General features: G+C 51.2%; 1 protein-coding gene across 1 annotated transcript; it reads left to right on the top strand.

The window, feature by feature from the left end:
• Positions 1–323: 323 nt before the first annotated feature.
• On the top strand, positions 324–27,077 carry LOC101408172 (colony stimulating factor 2 receptor subunit alpha). Its single transcript, XM_087426746.1, has 12 exons — positions 324–425; positions 8,487–8,588; positions 10,603–10,745; positions 12,047–12,170; positions 15,034–15,163; positions 15,255–15,427; positions 18,694–18,827; positions 21,453–21,482; positions 22,351–22,486; positions 24,143–24,239; positions 26,165–26,246; positions 26,880–27,077. Exons 2-12 carry the CDS (start codon positions 8,513–8,515, stop codon positions 26,973–26,975), a joined length of 1,221 nt encoding a protein of 406 aa, XP_087282872.1. The 5' UTR covers positions 324–425; positions 8,487–8,512; the 3' UTR covers positions 26,976–27,077.

Below are 27,077 nucleotides of genomic sequence, written 5' to 3'. Positions count from 1 at the left end.
GTGGGCATCTCGCCCTGTGCTCTGCTCGGGCACCAATGGCTTGTGTCTCAACACACGTCTTCCGTGCTTTGCTTTTCCCAGGACTTTCTGGACAGCACGCAGTGGGTGTGTATGTGTGTGTGTGTGTATGGATGTGTGTGTTCCACACTCGAGCTATCCAGTGGGACTCTCTTGGGAGCTGAGGCTGGAAACCAATGAACTCACTGAACACTTATGGGTTTCCCAATTCTATGCAGTGAGGAAACAGGAAGGGGGAGGGAATTAAGGAGAAAAGGGAAGGTTCCGGGTTGAAATGTCCCTGCAGTGCAATCAGTGTGCTCACTCTGACAAGAGAGAAAGGTGTCAGAGAGACTGGCCAGATGTCAGAGCGTCAGGAAACAGAGCGAAGGAGAACAGGCTGACGGAGGCGAGCCCGGTGTGGTGGGGTAAGCCAGTCCCCTTTATTCTCTGGTCCTCGAAATGTCGAGTCACCCATGTGTATTTTTCTGCTTCTGGGGCTGATGCAGGGGGTCCATGCTCCATGTCAGTGAGGACCTGCAGGTGGGAGATGGGAGTCACTGAAGTAAGGATGCCCAACTGAGGGAGGCCATTGGGTGCAGAGCTTAAGGTCTGAATTAGCCCCAGCAATTAGCCGGCTTGCGTTTCGAGCTGGCTGAGTTCCCCACGCAAGCCTGAGCGTGTGAGAAATGGAAGCCAGGTTGGAGTCACTCCAAAGCCTTGGATGCATTAGGAATTGGCCCGTGCACATAGTCGTCCATGGCGGGGGAACGGTGGTCCCCTGATCCCGGATAGATATTCTGCCGACAGTTGCTCTGTCTCAAAGCTGCTTGCAAACAAGTGCAGAGCTGGCAGCCAGCGTGGCTTAGAGTTCTCATTGGTGACCACAGCATTTCGTGCTGTGTGTCGCCCTGAGCACAGTGATTGCAACCCCCAGTCGGCAGCGAGGTCGAAACCCAGACTCATCCAAGGGTTGCCCGCAGACCGGCAGCAGCTGGGTCTCAGATCCCACTCAGACCCGCAGAGTCGGGGTCTGCATTCGAGCAGCCTCCCAGGTGGTTCTCGTGTGCGTTGAATTGGAGCCATTCTGTTCCGACAGAGCCGAGCATCTTCATTCCAGCCACAGCTATATAAAGCTTGAATCTATGAAAAGAGAAGGAAAAGTCGGTGTGGTAAACACCAAAAGAAGAAGAGAAAGTGGGTAGGCAGTGCATCCAAAAGACCAAAGTGTGATATGAGTTTCCATTTATATGAAGCAGCCAGAACAGACGATTCCACAGAGACGGAAGGCAGATTAGGGGTTTCTGGGGACTGGGAGGCACAAGGAGAGCCATCGCTGAATGGGTTCGGGGTCTCCTTTTGGGAGGATGGAAATGTTCTGGAACCAGATAGACGTGATGATTGCACAACATTGTGACTGTGCTAAATGTCGCTGAATTCTGCACTTTAAAAGGGTGAATTTGGGGGCTGGCCTGGTTGCATAGTGGTTACCTTCACATGCTCTGCTTCGGTGGCTTGGGGTTCACAGGTTTGGATCCCAGGCACAGACCTGCACACCGCTCATCAAGCCAGGCTTTGGCGGCATCCCATATAAAGTAGAGGAAGATGGGCACGGATGTTAGCCCAGGGCCAATCTTCCTCAGCAAAAAAGAGGAGGATTGGCAACAGGTGTTAGCTCAGGGCTAATCTTTCTCACCAAAAAAAAAAAAAAAGGGTATAATTTTGTGCCATGGGAATTTTGCCTTAATTTAAAAAAATATCGAGACAAAAATAAATAAGATACAATAATGAGATCTCCTTGGACTTCAGTTTTCCAGCCACTTCCATGAGGATACCGGGAGCTGCCCCATAGGAGGTGTGTGAGAGCTACATGACTGAGGTGTGGAACGTGCCTGGCTTGGCAGCCCCGGGCGCTGGATATATCACAGCCCAGATTATTTCATGCTGCTCCCCAATACTCCCCAGGAGGGTTTTTTGCAATCTTTGGCAAGAGCACTCTGATATGACTAACCGTTTATTTAAAACAGCAACCCTGGTGTTGATGGCAGTGCATGTCACAGTCATGTCAAGCCACTCTGGGGCACTGGATAACTTGGGTTTTTTTTTTTTGTTTTTTTTTTTAAGTAAAGTTTGCAGAAGTTGATGGTGTTGCTCCATCACGATGAGCAGGAAGAAGCAAGTGGGAGTTCAGTGCAGAGGAAGCCGAATGGGGAACTGTCTGGCCGAGGGCAAATTTCTGTACAGTATTTGTGGGTGTCATGATCCCTGTAAGGGGGTCTGCACCCATGGGCACCTGCAGGTCTGTCTGCGAAGCAGGTGCGATGGGAGGCTCTAAGAAGAAAGAGAGCAGTGGACCCAAGAAGCTTACGGGGCAAATGGAAAGATGGGGGAGGCAGGTGCAGCAGCCGCAGACAGCTAAGCTGTCTCAGAATGGGGCCCCTTCCTGCCGTCCCCCTCCTCATCCAGGGCAGCTCAGCTCGAAGAGCAAAGACTCTTTGACAAATTGCAGGTGTGAAGAGCAGGACAGAGGAGGGGGGAGAATAGCAAAGGGGAACTGTGCATCCGGCAAGAGCCAGGAAGGACCCTCCCCTGGAGCCTCTGCGGGGACCGTGGCCCTGGGACACCTTGATCTCAGACTTCTGTTCTCCAGAGCTGGGAGAGGATGAATTCCTGTTGTTTGAAGCCCCCCAGTGCGGGGTGCTTTGCGAGGGCAGCCCCAGGAGATTCGTACACACGGGCATGGGGAGAAGTGCACCGAGAGAAAAAATGATGGTCCCAAAACCCTAATGGCCAGAAGAGGGGATCAGCCATGCAGAACTGGGGTTCTCCCCTTATTAGGATGGTCTGGGGAGCTCCATCTGCAACCAGAGCTCAGGGTCCCCCAGACCTAATGCAGCATGGGGGCCCCCCCAGTGCAGAGAAGCCCCAACAAGGCCTGGAGGGAGGCTGGGCGGGGCAGGGTGCAGCTCGCAGGTGGAGGAAGCAGGCGGTTCCTCATCGCGGGGGATGTGAGACGGGTGGGAGGCGGGGAAGCTGGGATGTCTCTGGTCCGGGGTGGTTTTTATTCTCTCTCCGATAGCAAGTGAAGTTCTCTGTGGAGGGTGGGCTCAGGGAGGTCGGAAGGTGGGAATCTTAGGCTGGACAGTGCTCCCCAAGTGCACTCCAGGCCAGGTACACACACCTGAAGTGGGAGGTGGTTAGACTCTCCACCGTTGGGCTGAAGGTCCAGGGGGAGAAGGGGCTTTGGAATTTAGACAAAAGCCAGTGGACCCTCCACTACACAGGGTGGAAGGGAAAGGAGGCAGGTGGGTGGGGAGAGAGGGGAGAATTCACAAAAAAGGTGCAGGGGAGGTCCGAGAAGAGATGGCTGGGGTGTGAGGTGAGGCGGGGCCGGAGGCTAGCCTCCTGCTAGAGGAGGCTCAGCAGACTGGGACCTGGTGGGTCCATCGTGAACAGGCCTCCGAGAGGGGGCAGTCTAAGGGGATTGGGCATGTCAGGTGGACGTGGGGTGAAGGGGAGGGTCTTTGCCAACGGAGATGGCTCATGAGGAGTTGGGAGGTGCCCCATAGACACCAATGTCAGCCAAGGTGACCCAGGCAAAGGGCTTTCAGCCTGGAGTGGAATCTCTCGGAGAGTGAGAGCCAAGGCTCAGAGGTCTGTGAGTCATCAGAGGGTGGAGGGTGCTGGAGGTGGGCAGGGGGCCTTGACAGAGGGTGGAGGAACCCCTTCGGGGGGCTCGCGATGGAGCCTGAATGTGCTGAACTGCACACGCGTGAGAGGGATAAGCTCTGTCCTCAGGCTGGAGCCGAGCTTCAGCCGAGTCTGGCAGAGGGAGAATGAGGGTCCGTGAAGACAGGCGGGAGCTGTGAGGACGAGGAGATGGAGGTCTGAGGGGCAGGCCTGGTGGGTGTGATGGCTGAGAATTCCCAAGAGGAGATACAAGACAGGATTAAGTGGGGAAGGAGCTGATGAGGGAGATGCCTATGAGGGAGGAAGGAGAGGGCGAGGGATGGCAAAAGGGATGGAAAGAAAGAAGGATGGGAGGGAGGGAGGGATGGAGGAAGGAAGGAAGGACGACAAGTCACAACAAAAGAATCAACACAACCAAAGATAACACAAGGAAAATGAGAGGCAGACCCCAAGATGCCACCCCAAAACCAAACTAAGGATGAGGTGTTCTCTGTTGAGCGTGTCTCTATCTGAATTGAACTCTTTGCTCTTGTTCTTAGCTTTTTTAAAAAAATTTTAATTGACTTTATTTTTAGAGCAGTTTTAGGTTTACAGAAACACTGAATGGAAAGTACAGGGGATTTCTGTATGCCTACTTCCTTTTGCACGGTTTCCCCTATTATTAACATCTTGCTTTGGCATGGAATGTCTACTATCATGGACGAGCCAACAGTGATGCATTATTATTCGGTAAAGTCCACAGTGTGATTTAGGGTTCATTCTTGGTGTTCTGCGTTCTATGGGTTTGGACAAATGTATGACGACGTGAATCCACCCTTATGAGATCACACAGAGTAGTTTCACTCCCCTAAAGTCCTCTGTGCTCTGTCTGTTCATCCCTCCCTCCCCCAACCCCTGGAAACCACCCATCTTTTCACTGTCTCCATAGTTTTGCCTTTTCCACAATGTCATAGAGTTGGAATCATATATTACGTAGCCTTTTCAGATTGGCTTCTTCCACTTTGTAACATGCACTTAAGTTTCCTCCACGTCTCTCTGTGTACTAACGCCTTTTATTTTCCTCTCTCTCGTCTTTTCTTTTTTTTTTTTTTTGTACTTACCCTTTTTAATTGTTGCAAAACTCAAGTTTAAAAAAAGTCAAAAAATTGTTCATACCATAATGGAAACCTGATGCGTCATTTCTTGTTGTATTCCCCCCAAATCCACTCTGATTGTTAAGAGACAGTCAGAGCAGTAAGAAATTTTTAAAAGTGGCTGCAATTGTCCTCAAAGCCTCTTAAAGTCACTGTGAGGCATCAGCCGTGGCTTCAGGGTGCACCTGAGTGACGAGCCTGTCAGGCTAGATACGAGACAGACGAGTTGATTTATAGGACCAAACCACGGGATGCTGGTAATTCCCCAGCCACGCCATGTGAGAGAGACCCCTTTTCAGTTTCTCTCTCGGGAACTTGATTCTGGAGAAAAGAGAAGCCAGCGGGTGGGTTCCTGGTCTCTCGGTCGCATGGGCTCTGGTGCAGGTGGCGAGCCAAAACCATTCTCTGGAAGAGGAATTGGGAATCAGATTCACTGAGAAATGGAATCTTAGCCTGGGGAAGGGCGTGGTGAGTCGGTGCTCCGTCCCAGAACTCGGGCCAAGAGGGAAGGACGTGTCCTTGAGGCCACGTTTGTGGGCCAGACAATGATTCACAGCCCAGCAGCCTGGGCTCAACCCCGTCTGTCTGTCTCCTCTGTTCTTGGGTGCAGTTCATCCCTCTCAAGTGGGTACCACCCCTAGACTCCTCTCTAAGCCCCGAGGAGTGGATCTTGGTACCTGTGGTGGGCTGAATAATGTCTCCAAAGATGTCCACGTCCTAATCCCCGTGTGGTAGACAGAATAATGTCTCCAAAGTTGTCCACGTCCTAATCCCCGTGTGCTAGACACAATAATATGCCCCCCAACATGTCCACATCCTAATCCCCAGAACCTGCAGTGAATATGTCACCTTATATGGCAAAGGGACTTTGCAGAAGTGATTAAGTTGAGGAAATCGAGATGACGGATGCTCCTGGATGATCTGGTTGAGCTCATCACTAGAGCCCTCGTCAGGGAGAAGCAGCAGAGTCAGAGACAACGACACAATGGCAGAAGCAGAGATTGGAGGGATGCACTTTGCAGATGCAGGAAGGGGCCGTGAGCCCAGGAAGGAGGCGCCTCCAGGAGCTGGAAGAGACCAGGAAACAGATGCTCCCCTGGAGCCCCGACAGGAACCAGTCCTGCGACACCTTGATTTTAGCCCAACGAGACGCTGGTCGGCCTTCTGCCCTCCAGGACTATTACAGAGTAAATCCGTGGTTTGTTAAGCCGCAAAGTTTATAGGAATTCCTTACAGCAGCGCGAGGACACTAACACTTTCTTTGGGGGCAGGAGGAGGAAAGACTTCCCGGTTCTGGCTGTGCAGGCACTGGAAGCCCAGACCCCACACTCTCACCCCACCCGTCTGACTTTCTGTCTGTCTTTCTCCCCATTTACCGACACCCCCTCACTGGGTGAGAGCAATCGAGTGATCAGGGTGTTGAGTAAGAGCGTCAGAGAAAAGCAATCTCCCGGCATCAAGATAATGTTGTTATAAACTATTTATTAAATAGTTCATATTTCCATAAATAGAAATGGTTTCTAGATAATATTATATTTAAATTTTATATAAAAATATATATTATAAATTGAGTTATATTTTATAAATAACACATAAGGAAACTATATAACAATTTGTGTATACATGTATTTTATAATTAATTATATAAATTATAATTACACAATTATATATAATATATAATTATATAATAAATAAATAATGTAATCTATAATAAATATATATCATTATATATTATGATATATTATATAATTATAAATTATTAATTATGTAAATTCTTATATACGTATTATATAATAATACATAATTTGTGTGTATTAATTTATATATAATAATACATATTTGTATATATTAATATATAGAATCAATAATTATAATTTACAAATTATAATTCACAATTTACAATATAAATTATATATTTATACTACAATATAAATTATATATATTTACAATTTATATAATTAATAATAATATAAATTAATATATAAATTACAAAATAACTTGTATGCATGTATATACATGGCTTCTATTTTCTTCACATATTACATCCCAAACTATCCCCCCACCAGCAGCTGTCCCAGGGCCCGGACCCGCTTTTAGCACAGGCTGCCCTGCAGAGGCTGTCCATCAATCCGTAAACCGTGTACCCAGAGCCCTGCGCGCCCACATGTCGGGGATGCGTTTGCTGGGGGTGGAGGGACGGCTGTGGCGGGGGGCTCACAGTCTCTTGGGGTAGAGAGGTGGGAAGCCCATTGGAATGGGAGACAGATGGAGACCCCCTCCTCACAGAGGCCGTGACTGAGGAGAGAAGGGCGTCCCAGGCACGAGGCAGGCCTTCCTCAACAAAACTGGCTGCAAAAGACGGACCTTGTCACCGAGTGCGGCCCCTCACGTAAGCCCGTCCAGACAGGCGAGGGGTGTACCTGAGGTGTTGGAGAGTTAGGTTGAGGGTCTCTCCAAATACACTGCATACAGAGACCCTCACGTCCATGAGTTCTGGTGTTGGGTGGTGGGGAGTCAGTCGTGGGTTTCCCCAGACACACTGCATGAGGAGACCCCAATCCACGGGCACAGGTGTTGAGAATTAGGGTCAAGAGTGGCCCCCAAAAAACTCCGCATGGAGGGTCTCCCCCCCATGGGCTGTGGTGCATGATATGGTGGAGTTAGATTGAGCGTCTCTCTAAATATAGTGCACAGAGGGACGCCCATCCGTGGGCTCTGATCCACCATGTCTGAGAGCCATGGTTTAGGGTCTCCTCAACACACTGCATGGAGGGACCCCATTCATGGGCTCAGATCTACCATGTTGGAGAGTCATGGTCTAGGGTCTCTTCTACACACTGCATGGAGGGACCCCATTCGTGGGCTCTGATCCACCATTTCTGAGAGCCATGGTTTAGGGTCTCCTCAACACACTGCATGGAGGGACCCCATTCGTGGGCTCTGATCCACCATGTCTGAGAGCCATGGTTTAGGGTCTCCTCAACACACTGCATGGAGGGACCCCATCCATGGGCTCAGATCTTCCATGTTGGAGAGTCATGGTCTAGGGTCTCCTCAACACACTGCATGGAGGGACCCCATTCGTGGGCTCTGATCTACCATGCTGGAGAGTCATGGTCTAGGGTCTCCTCAACACACTGCATGGAGGGACCCCATCCATGGGCTCAGATCTTCCATGTTGGAGAGTCATGGTCTAGGGTCTCCTCAACACACTGCATGGAGGGACCCCATTCGTGGGCTCTGATCTACCATGCTGGAGAGTCATGGTCTAGGGTCTCCTCAACACACTGCATACACGGACTCCATCTTCAGTTGAAGTGCATGGTGGTTCAGTGCATTTGACCTGGGAGTTAACCCCTCTGGTTATAGACAGGAATGAAGCCAGGCTGTGTAGACAACCCACTCAAGTGATACAGAGAGTGACAGGGAAGCCTGGACCCCAGGTCCCTGCTGCAGGACAGGACCTTGGTTCTGGGGCCTCCTATGAGGCCGACTGGAACTTGTAGACCCTCTGTGGCCAACAGTGACCCCGGGCTGCCCAGGTCACTGTGCTGACCATCACCCCGGGGACGGTCTTGTGTTTTTTCCCCAGACTATCTCCCTGGGGAAACATCTCTGGTCTCCACTCCAAGAACCCCCACGAAAGCCAATTTCTTCTCCCTCTAGGGCTCCCCCATCCCGCGGGCAGCCTCATGGGTCCCCTGAAGACGGTTGTTCTGCTCTCCATGCTGCTGGACCAGGCTTTTCTCCTGACCCAGGAGCGCCAAGGTAAGTGTGCGAACATGCTTGACCCCTTTCTGCCGTTCCCAACACCTGGGTCCAATTTGATTGTATCCTCGTGCATGACAGTCAGCCGGCCGGCAGCATCGCACATCACATTCCGCTCACCCCTTCTTGTGATGCTAACGTCCTTCCACCCATTCTCCAGGCGGGACAACTGAGGCTCAGAGACCTCCATGATTTAACCTAATGACCATCAGCAAGGGGTGGGCCCAGGATCAGGATCCGGGTCAGCCCAACGCAAGAGAATTTCTCGGCCCCTCTCTGACAGCACTTTCCTATTTTAACCGTAGGGCATGGTCGTCCACCATAGAAGCAAAATGTGGTTCATCGGCCCTAACTTCAGGTGACGGGGTGGCGAGGGTCTCGCCCAGCAGGGACTATGCAGCAGGGACTGAGTGGACTCCCTGAGTAATCAGGTGGAGACAATAAGCGAGGCGGGGCCACAGGACCCTGATCCCACAATCCTGGCTGGTGGGGAAGAAATGCCACCGCCTGCCCCTGGGTATTGATTCTCGGGCCACCGCCATTTGAGGAAGGATAAAGCTGAATAAACACGCTTAGTTCTTGCGCGAATGTGGTAAGGGTGCCGAGATATGGGGTGACTCGGAAGCTAGGTATTTCCGGGCCATCGTAAAAAATCGGGGCAGTCCAGTGGGGCGGGATATAAGGACAGTGGTGTAGGGTCGGATCTTAGGGCAAGGATCCTTCCTCCAGGTTGGACTGATGTGGCATCAGGACTTGCAGGTAAAGAAAGCCCTTTAGCGACCAGCTCATGGGGCTGGACGAGGATACCACTGACCCCCAACCTTCCCCAAGGAACGTTCTCGGGGAACGCTCCCCGGGGGTAGTGGTCCCAAAAAGACCACTCGAGACCTGCCGAAAAAAAATTTGCTTTTGTGGCATTTAACTAACATTTTGAGGGTGGATGCGTTGTTGCTTTATTGGGCAAAACTGGAGACCGGTGAACAGAGAGGTGAGGCAACCTGCTGGAAGTCACAGCTGGTGAGTGGCAGAGGTGGGGCTCCAGCCCACATCCGTCTTTCTGAAAGTGGCTGTGCTTTGAAAACGTGGACTGAATAAACACCCTCGTCTTTGCCCCCCACCCTGGAGTCCCGGGTCCAGGGACGTGCTGGAGTCGGCTCCTGCTGGCGAGGAGATGTTTGGGTGGATCCGTGTCATCAGATTTCTGTTGAGCATTCAAGACTTTCTCGGTTGGGTATGAACTCGAGGGCATAAGTGGCTTTTACAGAACCCACAGGCTGAAAGGGAAGGACCAAGATCCATAGACTCCTTGGAGACGGGATGGTTGCTCATCTGAGAAGCGAGACCTGAAAGGAAGAGAAACCCACAGGAGGCCAGGGCGGGGGCCGGGGAGAGGGGAGGGTCAAGAAATTCCGGAGGTTCCTGATCTACTTGTGGGTCCTGGAGACCTGGAGAGAGCGGGTCCCTGGGAGGGGGCATGGCCTCGGGATTAAGGGAGAATGTGAGCACGAGGTGCCGAGCACAGAGGCCGCGTGGGGAGAGAGACTGAATACGCAAATGCACAATGGTCGGACCGTCTGTAAAAGTAGGACTCTGACCCGCGACTGCAGCGACCTGCAGCTACGGTCAGGGCACAGCCGAGCCTTCCTTTTCGTCCACTCTGACTTTCCCAGTCCTCTGCCCGCCCTTGCGTCTCTGCCCGATGCAAGGGACGGGGGCCGACTTCCGGACTACAGTGTGCTCTAAACAACCAGCCTCCGCTTGTTCTCATTTGATTGATCTTTGTTTGCCCAGCAGACATCTCCGCACGGAGAAAGGGCAAGGAGGCCCAGGCGGGAAGGAGAGAGGGAAAATGGGGTAGATTCTGAGGATGTGCCAATGCCCTGGGGCTGCCTGGGTGAGAGGGGAAGTGGGACAGCGAGCCCCAGCCCTGATCTTCACTTACAAGACGTGGGATGTGCTGGTTGGGGAGAGCAGAGACGGGTAATTTCTGAATCCTGTGGCTGCCATGTTTCAGATCTTCCGACCGAGGAACCGGTCCCCAGTCTCCATGTGAAGTTCGACCCCAGGAGAATGGAATTGAGTTGGGACTGCAAAGAAAATGCTACTTACGTCGAATGTGTGCTGATTCACAAGGATGAAGGACCGATTTGCTTAAAGGTAGGATGGTATGCTGTTGCTATCCTTTACCAACTCCCACCAACTTAGCAACGAGACAACAGTGACACGTGAAAAACGCATGGGTGACTTTGGGACGTGTCTAGGAGCCATGGTTCTCGGTGCACCGGGGATTCGTGTCCAAGGTGTGTCCAGTGTCCTGATTCCCCGGGGGACCGAGGAGCTCTCTGGAAAATATCTAAAATTATCCTAAAAGGAAAGGAAGCATAGCAGACGCCCCAAAGCTTCTGTGAGGTCGGACCAAGGAGAGGCCGCAGGGAGCTGAGAGGAGGTGGGACCCTTGGGGACACTGAGCCGCCCGAGGAAGGGGAAATGGAGCTGGCTGGCGATGTGGGACCCAGCAGGGCAGGGGGATATCCCAAGCGGGTACCCGAATGCTCCCAGGATTTCCAGGGAAGAATTTCAGAGGGATGAAATGTCCAGCCACCGTGATCACGGGGAAGACAGGTGGTTTGTTCCGTCACTTTCAAACCTCCGATCCCGTTCGGGGGATGTTGCCTAGGGGAACCGTCCACCCGGTTGCGTGGACGGCAGCCTTTTGCTAGGTTGATCCTTCAAAAATTGTCTAGGTGGTAGACTTAATCCTGAGAAGGAATAGCGTCAGCCCTGAGTGTGCAATGGAAACAAAGTAAACAGACTGACTGGGATACAACGTTGTCGTGAAGTTTGTGAGAGAGCGTGAGTATGAGATAGGACGAGAAAACTCAGTAACACGGAACAGCGTGTGATGAGCTCCACAAAGTTTAAACTGATGAAGGGCCTCACTACTCAAACTTGGGAGCTTCTGAGAAATGCAGAATCTCGGGCCCCAGAATCCACATTTTAACAAGATCCCTGAGGACTGAAGGCACATTAAAATGTGAGCTCTTGGGGGCTGGCCCGGTGGCATGGTGGTTAAGTTCGCACGCTCCGCTTCGGTGGCCCGAGGTGTGTGGGTTCAGATCCCGGGCGCGGACCTACACGTCACTCATCAAGCCATGCTGTGGCGGCATCCCACATACAAAATAGAGGAAGACTGGCACAGATGTTAGCTCAGGGCCAATCTTCCTCACCAAAAAAAAAAAAAAATGTGAGCTCTATTCTGACCCTCTACATGCTGCTATAGGCTGTCGAGTTGAGGTTCCACCTGCAAGTCGCATGCGCGCATACCCCAGAGAAGGTACACGGGGGAGATTTCACGAAAAGAGGTGGATGGTGTCACGGGGTTGATGTAGGTGCAAACGACGTGGAGATGAGAAGGAAGAAGACTGTTTCCTAATGTGCTGCTGGTTATCTCTTTTCAGCTCAAGAATAAAGAATGTCACTGCACGTTCCAGAACTATCCTCTCCACGAGGGAGTCACACTCACGGTGAAAATAAATACCAGCCAGAAACAGATTTCAGAGAAACTGGTCTACACTAACCCAGGTAGGGAAACATCACGGTGATGCTTTGGCGCCCCACTAGCATCCAAGTAGATGCCCCTTTTTTTCAACGTTATTGAGATATCATTGAGACCTGGGAATTGTGTGTGTTTAAGGTGCATGGCTTATGTACTGAAACACATACACACGGTGAGAAGATTACCACAATCAAGCTACGGACGCACCCGTCGTCTCACAGAGCTACCATTTTCTTCCTTTTATTTTTTGTGGTCCCGCCCGCAGATCCCACCTTGAGACCTACTCTGTTAGTGAGTTTCAAGTGAAAGATGCATTACGATTAACTATAGTTACTGTGCTGGAGAGTAGGTCTCCAAGACCACATTAGATCTTGCGAAACGGAACACGTGTGTGGTTTCACCAGCTCCTCCCCATTTCCCTCCTCCCTCAGCCTCCGCCAACCACCATTCTACCCCCTGTCTGTGAGTTTGACTATTTTAGATTCCACGGAAACGTGAAGTCATACAGTATTTGTCTTTCTCTGTCTGACTTGTTTCGTTAGCATAATGCCCTCCGGGTTCATCCCTGTTGTCCCCAAAGACAGGATTTCCTTCTTTTTTACGGCTGAATAATATTCCATTGTGTATATATATACCGTGTCTTCTTTATCCATTTGTCCACTGATGGACACTCAAGTTGTTTCCATATCTTGGCTGCTGTGAATAACTCTGCAATAGACATGGGACTGCAAATATTTCTTCGAGATCCTGATTCCATTTCCTGCGGATAAATACACAGAAGCGGAATTGCTAGCTCATGTGGTAGTTCTATTTTGAGGAACCTCCGTATGGTTTTCCACGTTGTCTGCACATCTTACATTCCCACCAACAGTGCTGAAGTGTTTCCTTTTCTCCACATCCCCACTGACACTTATCTCTTGTATTTATAGCAAGAGCCATTCTAACGGGTGTGAGGTGACAGCTCATTGCGCTTTTGATCTGCATTTCCCTGATGATTAGTGATGCTGAGCACTTTTTACGTACGTGTTGGCCATCTGTATGTCTGTTTGGGTCCTTTGCCCATTTTTTCTTCACATTCTTTGGGAAGTGTTTTGTTTGTTTATATTTTGGATGGTAACCTATCACTAGATATACACGGTTTGCAAATCTTTTCTTCCACTCTGTAGGTTGCCTTTGCACTCTGCTGACTGTGCCTTTTGCTGTGCAGAAGCTGTTCAGTCTGGTGCCATCCCACTTGCCTGTTTTTGCTTTTGTTGCCTGTGCTTTCGGTGTCACATCCGAAAAAATGTTTGCCAAGACCAAAGTCAAGCTTTTTCCCTATGTTTTCTTCTAGCAGCTTTAGAGTTTCAGGGCTTATGTTTAACTCTTTAATCCGTTTTGACTTGACTGGTGTATATGGTGTGAGATAAGGATCCAATTTCTTCTGCGTGTGGAGATCCAGTTTTCCCAACATCACTTACTGAAAAGACAGCCCTTTATCCATCCTGTGTTCTTGGCACCTTTGTCGAAGGTCGGTTGACCATAAATATGTGGATTTATTTCTGGGCTCTCTAATCTGTTTCATTTATCTCTGCGTCTATTTTTATGCCAGTACCACACGGTTTTCGTTATTGTAGCTTTATCATATATTTTGAGATCAGGAATTGTGATGCTTTTACTTTTGTTGTTTTTGCTCAAGACTGCTTTGGCTATTTAGAATCTTTTGTGGTTCCGTATGAATTTTAGGATTGTTTTTTCTATCTCTGTAAAAAATGCCATTGCGATTTTGACGGGGATTGCATTGATCTATAGATTTCTTTGGGTAAAATGGACATCTTAACAATATTAATTCTTGCAGTCCTTGAACACAGGATGTCTTTCCATTTATCTGTGTGTTCTTTAATTTCATTCATCCATGTTTTATAATATTCAGTCTACAAGTTCTTTCACATCTTTGGTTAAGTTTATTCCTGTGTATTTTATTCTTTTTGCTGCTACTGTGAATGGGATTTTCTCCATTTCCTTTTTGGATAGGTCGTTATTAGTGTATAGAAATGTCACTGATTTTTGTATCCTGCAACTTTACTGAATTTGTTGATTAGTTCTAATGATGTTTTTGGTTTGTTTGTTTCGTCTTTAGGGTTTTCTATGGATGCAATCACATCACCTGCAAACAGAGATAATTTTAATTCTTCCTTTCCAATTTGGATGCCTTTCTTTCTTTTTCTTGTGTAATTGCTGTGGCTAGCACTTCCAATACTGTGTTGAATAGAAGTGTCGAGAGTGGGCACCTTTCCCTTGCACAGGTTTTTAGAGGAAAAGCTTTCAGTTTTTCTCCATGGTGTTTTCTCCATGATGTTAGCTGTGGGTTTTTCAAATTTCACCTTTATTGTGTTGAGGTATCTTCCTTCTATAGCTATTTTGTTGAGTATTTTTGTCATGAATGGATGTCGAATTTTGTGAAATGATTTTTCTGTGTCTATTGAGATGATCCTACTGTTTTTCTCTTTCATTCTGTTAATGCGGTGTACCCCATGGATTGATTTGCAGATGTGGAATCATCCTTGCATCCCAGGGATAAATTCCACTTGGGTATGGCACGGAATCCTTTAAATGCACTGTTGGATTTGGTTTGCTAGTATTTTGTTGAGGATTTTTGCATCTACGTTTATTAGGGATATTGGCCTCTAATGTTCTTTTCTTGTGTCTTTGTCTGGCTTTGGTATCAGGATGACACTGGCCTCATAAAATGAGTTTAGAAGCGTTCCTTCTTCTTCTGTGTTTTGGAAGAGTTTAAGAAGGATTGGTGTCAATTCTTTGAAGGTTTGGTAAACACTCACACCAGGAAGCCACTGGTCCATCCCCTTTTAACCTTCATGTGCAAATGATTTTGTTTCTGCCTCTTCCCAGGTGGAGAGGGCACAGCTGCCCAGAACTTCTCCTGTTTTATCTACAATGTGAATTTCATGAATTGCACTTGGGCAAAGGGCCAAGCGGCCCCTGATGACGTCCAATACTTTTTGTATATACAAGATTCAAAGTAAGTGTGGACCTCAGTAGACAACTATGACAAACACAGTGAGGAAAATACCATGCCCTGATTGTCCTCTGAACACTTTGGAATCTTACAGGAGAAGAGGGGAAAGAGAATGTCCGCATTACGTAAAAGACTCAGGAACTCACGTAGGATGTCACCTCAAAGACCTCTCTGGATTAAGCACCTACACTTACTTCCTGGTTAACGGGACCAGTCAAGGAACGGGAATCCAGTTCTTCGATTCGATTTTGTCATTAAAGAAAATAGGTGAGGACAATGACCTGAGATTTAACCACTGTGTAATATTTCTAATGGAATTTGCATGAGATCTGCGTCAGGTTCCTGAGGGTGCTGTCACAAATGGTCACAAACCTACTCTCTCACAATGTGCAGACCAGACGTCTGAGATGAAGGGGTCGCAGGGCCACGCTCCCTCCACAGGCTCCAGGGGAGGGTCCTTCCTGCCTCTTCCAGCTTCTGGGGCTCCAGGCGTCCCTGGGCTGGTGGCCGCCTCCCTCCATCTCTGCCTCCGTCTCCACGTGGCTTCTCCTCTGTGTCTGTGTGTCCTCTTCTGTCTCTGATGAGGACATTGTCATTGGATTTAGGGCCACCCTCCTCCAGGATGACCTCATCTCCATCCTTCACTTAATAGCATCTGCATAGACCCTGTTTCTAAATAAGTTCTTCATTTTGAGGTTCTAGGTGGACGTGAATTTGGGGGGACACCATCCAACCCGATACAAGCATAATAATAGAACCTACGTATTTTAGAGTTTGTCGAGATTAGGGATGCTTCCTTTCTGTGTGTGTCTTCTGATCATACAAAGGATACGGTCATACACCCAGGGCAAAGGCCAACTAAAGAGTCTCCTTTCATTCTGAATTGAAGGTAGGGACATATGACTGCATTGGTGCCCCCCGAGGAAGTGAGGGCCCTTCCAACCCCTCTACAGCACAGGCTGGACATGAGAGGTTTTGCCGAGAGCTGACAGCGAAGCCCCCACGGGACAAAAGTTTGGACCTTCTGACCAAGAGGTGGGAGAGGCTCGCCCCTTCATGGGCCTCCCCCATATGGTAGCAGACACAGCCTTCCATTGCCTTAATTGGGGGATGTAGTAAAATGTCTCCCCAAATTAAAGAGACAGCCACCCCAGAAGAGCAAGCAAGCAGATTCTAGATCAGATCCTGCAAGGAGGGTGCAGGGGTTCCCAGGTTGCTTGCTTCTCCTTTCTGGGTGCAGGAGCAAACTTGCATTCAGAATAGGCACAGTGACCCTGTCATAGGTTCCTTTAAGAATTCATGAGTCCCGTGGTCCGTCCCACCCCCTCCCAGACGGGGAGAGGCTCTTCCTAGTGTGTTGAAGATTTCATAGGGAAGATGGGGTGGGAGGTTTCCTAGGAAAATTCAGTAAATGCCAACCCTTTGGTCAACCTTCAAAGGGAATGGGTCCTTCACCTCCAGGCTCACCTGTTGGGGGTGGTCCTGCTGTGTGTCCCTAGCAAGGTGGCAGGTGTGCTGGCGGAGCCTGTCTCCTCCCGTCTGAGTTTCCTGCAAGCTCCTCACTGCAGGACAAACCTGTCTCTGGACCCTAATCTGGCCGCCCCTTCCTTCTCAAGGAAGCCTTGCCTTTTTACCCCCATGTTTCTAACATTTTCTTTTAATCCAAGAAATCCAAATATTACTTCAGAATCTTGTGGTATCGTGATTTATAAGGAGAAATATGTTTGGTCTTAGTCTCTGTTCCTGGCACAGAGCTCCTAAAAGCTTTGAAATTTCTTGTGCTGGAAGCCATAAAGCTGTCTTTGTTACGTTAATGAGGAGACTTTGGAACTCCCCGAGGATGGGGTCTGGTCGCCAGGGGAACCAGCCACGTGATTAGAGGGTTGGAACTTTCAGGCTGGCCGCTGACCTCCGGGAGGGGAGAGGGATGCAGATTGAGTTCCACCGCCGGTGGCCAACGATTTCATCAATTATGCCCATGTAATGGAGCCTCCAGAAAAACCCAAAAGGGCGGGGTTCAGAGAGGTTCCGGGCGGGTGTACATGTGGAGCTCGGGGAGAGCGGGGCCTGGAGAGAGCATGGAGGCTCCGTGTCTTTTTCCCTCAACTTGCCTCCTTCGTCTCATCCATCCGGCTGTTACTTACTTATGTCCTTTTAAAATAAACCAGTTATCTGGTAAGGAAGATGTTTCCCTGACTTCTGGGAGCTGCCCTAGTAAATTAACCGAACCCAAAAACAGGCCCTGGGAACCTCCGATCTACAGGCCATCGGCCAGAGCACAGGTGACACGCTGGACTTGCGATGGGCGTCTGAAGTGGGGGACAGTCTTGCGGGACTGAGCCCTTCACCTGTGGGGTCTGACGCCGTCTCCAGGTAGACAGCGTCAGAAGTGAGCTGACTTGCAGGACGCCCAGCTGGTGTCAGGTAATTGCTTGGTGGTGCGGGGAGAAAAAAAGCCCACGCCTCAGAACCCGGCACAGCATCCTAAATCCAGATCACAACAATGATCAGGACAGGTTGTCCTTCCCTCTGTTCTGAGCTTGGGAATCCAGCGTGCGCTTCCCGGGAACGGCGCCTCTCAACTTGCAAGTTAAACGTGATCAGATAGACCCAGTGGGGGTGTTGATTCCGTGTCTACAGTCGCAAGAGAAATTGCGCAGGACCAAGTCGTCCAAACGTACCTTAGAAGGTTCCAGTCACGGAATCGAGTCTCAGTCTTTAGAATGGAAGTATGCCAGCTAAAATGGAAGCAGATGCAGAACTCCCGTCCTGTTTGTTGCTGGAACCCACAGTAGGGGCGTCACCTGTGGACACCCAGTTATCTTTGAAGGACACTGGACATCCTTGGTCTTTTCAGACAGGCGTCAATAACCCCATCAGCAAATATGTCTTTGGCTGACCTGTTATGAACCCCGTCCCCAAGACCCCTCTTTCCCTCCTTCCCCCATTTTGGGTACCCCGGCCTCTCCCCACATCCTGCCAGATGGTCATGTGTGCACACAACATGTGAATTTACACACACCCCTCCTCCTCCACCTCGCCTTAGGATCCAGAGTCGTCCATGAGAGTCCAAACCCCTCCACCCATCTTGGGACGTGGGAACTCACTTTTTCTTGTTTTGCCAGCTGTCTGTCTTCTTTCCAGCTCTCTGCCGGGGGGCTGGCCGCTCCGGGATGGTCCCAGATGCCGAACAGCGCCGTCTCCTGCTGAGCCGGCAACCTCTTCCTCCGTGCAGGCTCGCTGGTCCCATAGGACGCCCCAGGCTTCTTCAGGCTAAAATGTCTCAGATGAGCCCATCTCTGCCCTTCAAACCCATCACTGCCTCCCTGCCTGGGTCTCCCTGACCCTAAACCTCCTCCTCTGCGCACAGCAGCCTGTCGGTCATCTTCCCCGAGCGTCAACGCTCAGACCCACCCATGCCTCCTGGTGACCTCGGAAGCTCCCGCCAAGGACAGGTCGGCAGGGTGGGTGGCGCCTCCGTGGGCCGGGGGAAGCAGGCTGGATCAAGGGTGGGTGCCGGCTTCTCATTGCAGAGAGATACAGCCCGCCCAGCAACATCACCGTGCACTGCAACGGATCCCACTGCCTCATCCGCTGGGGAAAACCCAGGAGCCGACGGCCCGCGAGCGACAGGGATTTCCAGTATCAGCTGGACATCCAGAGGCCGGTGAGCGCACGCCGCTCCAAACTGGGCATCAGGCCTCAGGAGGGCGGTGGGAAGTCCCGGGCTCACGGGGGTGGCCCAGGTCCCACGAGGCGGGCTCAGGATGGGTGACACAGTGGGCCAAAAGCAGGGTGGACGCTGGTGGAGAGAGATGCGCTTGACCTGAGGGTCAGCATGACAGCCAATCCAACTGAGGGGGCCTCAGACCCACCCGGATCCTTGAAAGCCTTAGGGAGGAGAGGGAGGCTTAGAAGCAGCGGCAGACAGTACAGCACCCTCTGTTATGTGTGCAGAGGGACCCAGTGTAGACAGCAGGAAACTCTGCTCTGTGTCCACATGGATCCAGTGTAGACAGGAGGAAACTCTGCTCCACGTCCACCTGGACCCAGTGTAGACAGGAGGAAACTCTGCTCTGTGTCCACATGGATCCAGTGTAGACAGGAGGAAACTCTGCTCTGTGTCCACATGGACCCAGTGTAGACAGGAGGAAACTCTGCTCTGTGTCCACATGGATCCAGTGTAGACAGGAGGAAACTCTGCTCTGTGTCCACATGGATCCAGTGTAGACAGGAGGAAACTCTGCTCCATGCCCACCAGGACCCAGTGTAGACAGGAGGAAACTCTGCTCCATGTCCACATGGACCCAGTGTAGACAGAAGGAAACTCTGCTCTGTGTCCACCAGGACCCAGTGTAGACAGAAGGAAACTCTGCTCCATGCCCACCTGGACCCAGTGTAGACAGGAGGACCCTCTGCTCCGTGTCCACCTGGACCCAGTGTAGACAGGAGGAAACTGCTCTGTGTCCACATGGACCCAGTGTAGACAGGAGGAAACTCTGCTCTGTGTCCACATGGATCCAGTGTAGACAGGAGGAAACTCTGCTCTGTGTCCACATGGATCCAGTGTAGACAGGAGGAAACTCTGCTCCACGTCCACCTGGACCCAGTGTAGACAGGAGGACCCTCTGCTCCATGCCCACCAGGACCCAGTGTAGACAGAAGGAAACTCTGCTCCATGCCCACCAGGACCCAGTGTAGACAGAAGGAAACTCTGCTCCGTGTCCACCTGGATCCAGTGTAGACAGGAGGAAACTCTGCTCCACGTCCACCTGGATTCAGTGTAGACAGGAGGAAATTCTGCTCCATGTCCACATGGACCCAGTGTAGACAGGAGGACCCTCTGCTCCATGCCCACCAGGACCCAGTGTAGACAGAAGGAAACTCTGCTCCACGTCCACCTGGACCCAGTGTAGACAGGAGGAAACTCTGCTCCGTGTCCACATGGATCCAGTGTAGACAGGAGGAAACTCTGCTCCGTGTCCACATGGATCCAGTGTAGACAGGAGGAAACTCTGCTCCACGTCCACCTGGACCCAGTGTAGACAGGAGGACCCTCTGCTCCATGCCCACCAGGACCCAGTGTAGACAGAAGGAAACTCTGCTCCACGTCCACCTGGATCCAGTGTAGACAGGAGGAAACTCTCCTCCACGTCCACCTGGACCCAGTGTAGACAGGAGGAAACTCTGCTCCACGTCCACCTGGACCCAGTGTAGACAGGAGGAAACTGCTCCGTGTCTACATGAACCCAGTGTAGACAGGAGGAAACTGCTCTGTGTCCACATGGATCCAGTGTAGACAGGAGGAAACTGTTCCGTGTCTACATGGATCCAGTGTAGACAGGAGGAAACTCTGCTCCGTGTCCACATGGACCCAGTGTAGACAGAAGGACCCTCTGCTCTGTGTCCACATGGATCCAGTGTAGACAGAGGACCCTCTGCTCCACGTCCACCAGGACCCAGTGTAGACAGAAGGACCCTCTGCTCCGTGTCCACATGGATCTAGTGTAGACAGGAGGAAACTCTGCTCCGTGTCCACATGGATCCAGTGTAGACAGGAGGAAACTCTGCTCCGTGTCCACATGGATCCAGTGTAGACAGGAGGAAACTCTGCTCTGTGTCCACATGGATCCAGTGTAGACAGAGGACCCTCTGCTCCGTGTCCACATGGATCCAGTGTAGACAGAGGACCCTCTGCTCATGTCCACATGGATCCAGTGTAGATAGAAGGACCCTCTGCTCCGTGTCCACATGGATCCAGTGTATACAGGAGGAAACTCTGCTCCACGTCCACCTGGATCCAGTGTAGACAGGAGGACCCTCTGCCCCACGTCCACCTGGACCCAGTGTAGACAGGAGGACCCTCTGCTCCATGCCCACCAGGACCCAGTGTAGACAGGAGGACCCTCTGCCCCACGTCCCCCTGGACCCAGTATAGACAGAAGGACCCTCTGCCCCACGTCCACCTGGACTCAGTGTAGACAGGAGGAAACTCTGCTACGTGTCCACCAGGACCCAGTGTAGACAGAAGGACCCTCTGCTCCACGTCCACCTGGATCCAGTGTAGACAGGAGGATCTGTCACCAGCTGCGGTTCCTGAGGGGGCACGATCAGAGAGCCCTCTCCCTCTCTATTAGGTCGACTCCCGGATCAGGGTGGACCGATGAACCCCAGCCCTCACCTCTCCGTGACGGTGTGCTCACCCCTGACTGCACTCCAGGGCAGAATGGGTAAAACTTGTGAAAAACCTTCTAAATGGAGAAAAGTAAACCTTCTATTCTTTTCTTTCTAGAGCGGTACCCGACACAGCGAATATCAACCGGTGAGTTAAAACTCTGCCCCCAGATATCACCCCGTAGGGGAACCATGCGTTAGTCAAAGGGACACACCCAGAGTGGAAACTTGGCCCGGTGGTGGCCAGGATGGCGATGGGCTTAAATCAGAGGATGGAGGCTCCCTAGGGTAGCATCCAGTCAGTGAGGCAGGGGCTCTCCCAGTGGTCCAATCTGCTGGGGTCTAGTCTTGAGCCCTTGTCACATCCCATTTGTTGAATTAGTTACATTCATTACATCCGATTGACTCTCACACCCTATTCCTCCTCCATCCATGTTGACCAAGAAAATATTCCTTTGAGTATTAAGATGATTCCTTCCTTCAAAACACGTCTAGAGGTAGATCATCAACCTACTTTCTGATGGTATTTTCCAAGTCTCACCACCGCTCTGACCTCGGTATCCTCTTCTGTCCAATGAGGAACTTGCCCTCAGTGGTCTTTAGGTCCCTTGCAAACCCATCTATGGGTCTGCTCATATCAGTTGTAGCTGGTGAATAATTTTTGTGTCTATATTTACGATCCTGGGAGACCCGGGAGTGGTTATTTGGTGAGTGGATCGATGAGTTGTCGTAGTTTTTCACTTAAGCATCCCTCCGAAGTCTTCAGGATGTAAACACATATGTTAATTTCATAGAGCACGGATTTCTAGACAGCGTTCATATTCTGCCCCACGAGGAAATGGTTTGGCTTGGGTAGCAGAACCCCCCTTTGCATTCCACAACTTTCACAGGTCGATGGGGGGAGTGCCGTGTCTTTGAATCTTTCATCCATTTCAGTCGTGAAATTTAAAAGACGCCCCCACTCCCTCTTTTCTCCACACAGGCGACGGCTAGCTAACTTTCTGTTTTCTCCAAAGATCGAGGTGCCGGGCGATTCAGAAAATAAATACAACTTTCCGAGTCCGGAGCCCAGAGCCAGGCATACCGTGAAGATACGAACCGCGGATGCGAGGGACCCCCAGTGGAGCGCCTGGAGCCAGCCCGTCGAGTTCGGTACGTTCCCCAAGAGCGTCGCCCGGGATGGGGCGTCTCCCAGGATCTATCTCTGAGCCGCTCCAGGAGGCCCGGAAACTGAGGGGGTCCTGAAACCTTGTTCCCCTGGTGCTCAGCCAAGCTCACGAGCTACACTTTTTCAATACCCAAAGGAGGGGACAGACACTACCGACGTCCCAAGTCCCCACCCCCCCCCAGGAAACCATCAGTCACTCAAGTCACAGCAGAGGGTCGCACTCTTGGTCGCTGGTCAGGATACAGCTGACATCAAAACTGGGGCTGTTTCCTCCTAATCGAGAGAGAGAGGTATGCCAGGAACTAAATTACACACAGATTCCTCCCTGCAACTTTTATGAGTCAGCAAGAATTTAATGGTTTGGACCTAAAGGCGGTCTCGTAGTTAAGAGGTCGACATTCCTGGTTCCCAGCCCTCGAACATTTAAAGGGTTTTAGCAAACATCGTTATGCATCGTTGTTTTCCTGATCTGAGATCAATGATTTTCATAACAGTGTAGGGTTTATATGAAATGTGTATTGAGCAATATTTCATAAGATGAAATGGGTAATCAATTTGCAATCTTGGATTTGGTGGCAATAACTAGAGAAAAAACAGGTAGACTGGACTTTATCAAAATTAAAAACTTTTGTGTACCCACAGACCCTCTCAAGACAGTTAAAAAGACAACCCACACAACGGGAGGAAATATTTGCAGATTGTACATCTGATAAGGGCCAAGTATCCGAAATACATAAAGTCCTCTGAGAAATCAACAACAAGAACACCGACAACTCGATTTCTTTTTTTTTTTTTTTTTTTTTTTGGTGAGGAAGATCACCTCTGAGCTAACATCCATGGGAATCCTCCTTTTTGCTGAGGAAGACTGGCCCTGGACTAACATCTGTGCCCATCTTCCTCCACTTTATATGAGAGGCCACCGCAGCATGGCCTGACAAGCGGTGCGTCGGTGCAGGCCCGGGATCCAAACCTGCGAACCCCAGGTTCGAACCGCTTGTATCGAACCTCTTGCACCACCGGCCCGCCCCCTTGATTTAAGAGTGGATTAAAAAAAAAAAGGAACAGATATTTCCAGGTATACACTTCTAAGCATCCGTGTGGCTCTATTTAGGTTGCCTCATCATCTGGAATAAGCGTTTTTTCCAGTGAACGTATTATTTTTTGTAACAGCGCCCGTTTTATCTGTTCGTATCGAAAAAAACCTCGAAACGGCGGGCACCCAATTTGGTTATGATAATCCTGATAGATTCGGGTTTTTTCATTGGATTTTTTGGTAGGAACAGATAAAATGTCCCCCGTTATAAAAATAATACGTTAATTGTAAAAAGTCCCGATTCCAGATAGTAAGTAAAAAGGAAATCTATGTAATAGGTGGGAGCTGACTTTGTATGCCTGGAAATGTGCATCCTTTTTTTTTGGTCCATTTTTAAGTTGGCTTGTCAGGTTCTAAGAGGACTTGATATATTTCGGCGGTTGGGTCTCAGGAACACGTTTCCTCGAAGCTTTCGGGAGGGGTCCCTTGCTCTAGACGTCCCTCCCGCTCTGGACATTTCTCCTAAGCGGTGGACTAGCGAGGTGATGAGCCGGCCGGGTGTGGACGACTCACCCAGGGTCCCTGGTGTGTCCGTCTCTCTCCCCAGGCTCTGAGGAACTGGAAGCCAGCGTTGCGCACGTGTACGTGCTGGTGGTCCTGGGGACCCTGGTCTGCGCCCTGATCCTTGTCTACCTGTTTAAAAGGTAACCCCGGGAATGGGTTGTCCCCAGCTTTGCAGACGGGCAGGATGGACAGAGAGATTGGGAAACCCGCAGTGAGGGGAACGGCAGAGGACCCATTGATGTGTCATCGGCCAGAGGCGGTCGAGCTCGCCGACCCACGGGGGTCTTATCCTGGCCCCCGATGGGCAGCCTCAGACACACGTTCTGAGATGCTTCCCATTCTCCCGGCCGTGCTGGCCGCACCTGCCCGGACCCCACGCGTCTGTCTGGGCGCCGGACGGCTCAGAGCTCAGCCGTGCTCACAGAGGACACGCCTTTGGCCTCTCAGACCTTCCTGTTCCCAAATGCCCCGCTCTCAGCCCGCACTTTGCCCTGGTACATCTTACTGAGCCTTTGGGGTCCAACCAAGCCCACCCCGTTCCCAGGAGCCCAACTCGGGTCCCAGCCTGCGGCCCAGCATTCCCCCTACTTGCTACAATCGATCTCTCCACGGGCCCCTCTGCAGGCACCTCCCGCGTCTTTTCGCTTCTGCGAGCTCAGCACGAGCAGGGTCTCGGGGCCCAGCACACATGCTTTGGAATGAAGAGTGCAAACGTAGAATCATTAAATCTCAGTTGCACGCATAGCGCATGAAATGCATTGCAAGGCACGGGGAGATTTTGCAGCTGGGGTCCATCCTGCAGGACATGGGGACCCTGTGGTCCCCGCCCCGATGCCCCTGGGCGGGTGGGCGTCCTGTGTTCATTTTCTTCCGGAATGACACTCGTGGCTAATTGCGCAGGGATGCGGCGTCCAGACAAGGGGAGAATGCTTCCCTGTGGTTGAATATGGTGGTGTGTGCCATCGTTCCCTGGGGACCCTGGACCTGGGAGAAAAGAGGAACAGGGGCGGCCTCGCCAGCAGGCACAGGAATGGGGACAGAGTGTGTGTCTTACGGAGGAAAGTTATCTTAAAGAACGTTTCTGTTAGTTTCCTGTGGCGGCCGGAACAATGACCACAAACCGGATGGCGAAAAACAACAGAAATTCATGCTCTCACGGTTCTGGAGGCCAGGAGTCTGAGACGAAGGGGTCGCAGGGCCGTGCTCCCTCCGGAGGCTCCAGGGGAGGGTCCTTCCCGCCTCTTCCAGCTTCTGGGGCTCCAGGCATCCCTGGGCTGTTGGGCGCCTCCCTCCCGTCTCTGCCTCCGTCTCCACGTGGCTTCTCCTCTGTGTCTGTGTCTCCTCTTCTGTCTCTGATGAGGACACTGTCATTGGATTTAGGGCCACCCTCCTCCAGGACGCCCTCATCTCCATCCTTCACTCAATCACATCTGCAAAGACCCCATTTCCTAATAAGGTCCTGTTCCCATGTTCCGGGCGTCAGCTCTTGAACATGTCTTTTGGGGTCACCGTTCAGCTCAGCATGAACACCTCCTGGTGATGTCACAGAATTGGAGGTGCTTTCCTCGTGGTCAGAAAGAAAATACACATCCCTGTGAAAATGCATCCAGATGCTCTGCAGAAGCAAAATGTGCTGGTTAAGTAATTGTCCTAAAAATAAGTCACATAGACAGAAATCCGCCAAATCGGAAACCACGCTCTTCAAGGTTGGATGGGAGTAGGAGGGACATCCGCTTTAGGAGCCCCCCGGCTCTTTAACACCAGGGACCCTGGGCTCCCCCAAGCTGCTCGTGAGTGAGCACATCCTCCACTCCCATCCGTCTACTCAAGGGACTGAGAGAAGGTTCTAGAAGGATCCTCATGGGCATCACTCTGTATTCCTAGAGTGTTTCCTATCTTCTCAGTCATCCGAGATTTGAGTTGGTCCCTCTGTGACCCTTAAAGGAAGGTGTTTGGAAGCTACGAGCCCAGATGCCCCTCATGTGACGTGACACAGCGTGCACGTTGGAGCAAGAAGGAAATTTGGCATCGAGGCGTCTTCTTCACGCTTTTCTCGTCTCCCCAGGTTCCTCTGGAGGCACAGTTTCCTCCAGCCCGTTCCAGGGATCAAAGATAAATTGAATGACAACCATCAAACCGACCCCCAGGTACGTACGGGGGGTGGAGGGCTGAGCTGGGATGGAGGGGGGGACAGCGACCCTCGGAGTGTCCCCTAAACTCCCCCGTGTCCCCCTGAGGGGGACCACAGCATCATCACGGGGTGTGGCTGGAATCTCGCTTCCCACTCGGTGGCCTTCTCCTGGGGTCGGGGGTTAGGGTCCTCTCTGTGACCGATGTGTGGGGAAATTCGGGGGAGGACGGATAGAAGGAGGAGGAGGAGAGGAAAGATGGGGAAAGAGACAGACAGGCAGACAGAAGGGGGTCAGACCTGGTCTCGTGGGGTAAGGACTCACACAGGGTGAAGGACAAGGGACGGGGTGACCTCTGCTTCCGAGGCCCCCTTGGCTGCATCCATCACGTCCGACCCTCCCTGGGAAAAGGACGAGCCGTCTCCCGCTCCATTGGCTTCCAGGCTCCATCCTGCCCCAGGACCTTTGCATCTGCCATACCCTGTGCTCGATAGGCACCACAAGCCCTCCCCACAGGCGGTCCTGCTCATCCTTCAGCTGCAGACTCGCACACATAGATCTGTCTCAGATCTGTATCTATCACCCCCACCGCCAGCCGTCCACGGCTCACGGGGCTCCCCAAAACCTGACAGCCCGTCCTTGTTCCCTCAGATCATGTGGGAGAAATTAGCTTCGGGTGCAGGAAAAGCTGACAACGAGGAGATCCTAATGGTAGAAGAAGTCGCAGAAGCCCCAGCGAGCGGGTGAAGGTCGCAGGTGCCTCCACCCCCGGGATGTTCTGGAAGCTGTTCTGCATTTTTAAATTGTTTTCAGCATTCATAAAGCTATTTTTTTTTTACTTTGAAAAAA

This window comes from Ceratotherium simum, chromosome X, assembly GCF_057802395.1.
Source record: "Ceratotherium simum simum isolate JZ-2026a chromosome X, ASM5780239v1, whole genome shotgun sequence".
NCBI classification, from domain to species: Eukaryota; Metazoa; Chordata; class Mammalia; order Perissodactyla; family Rhinocerotidae; genus Ceratotherium; species Ceratotherium simum.
This window is presented reverse-complemented; position numbering and strand designations above follow the sequence as displayed.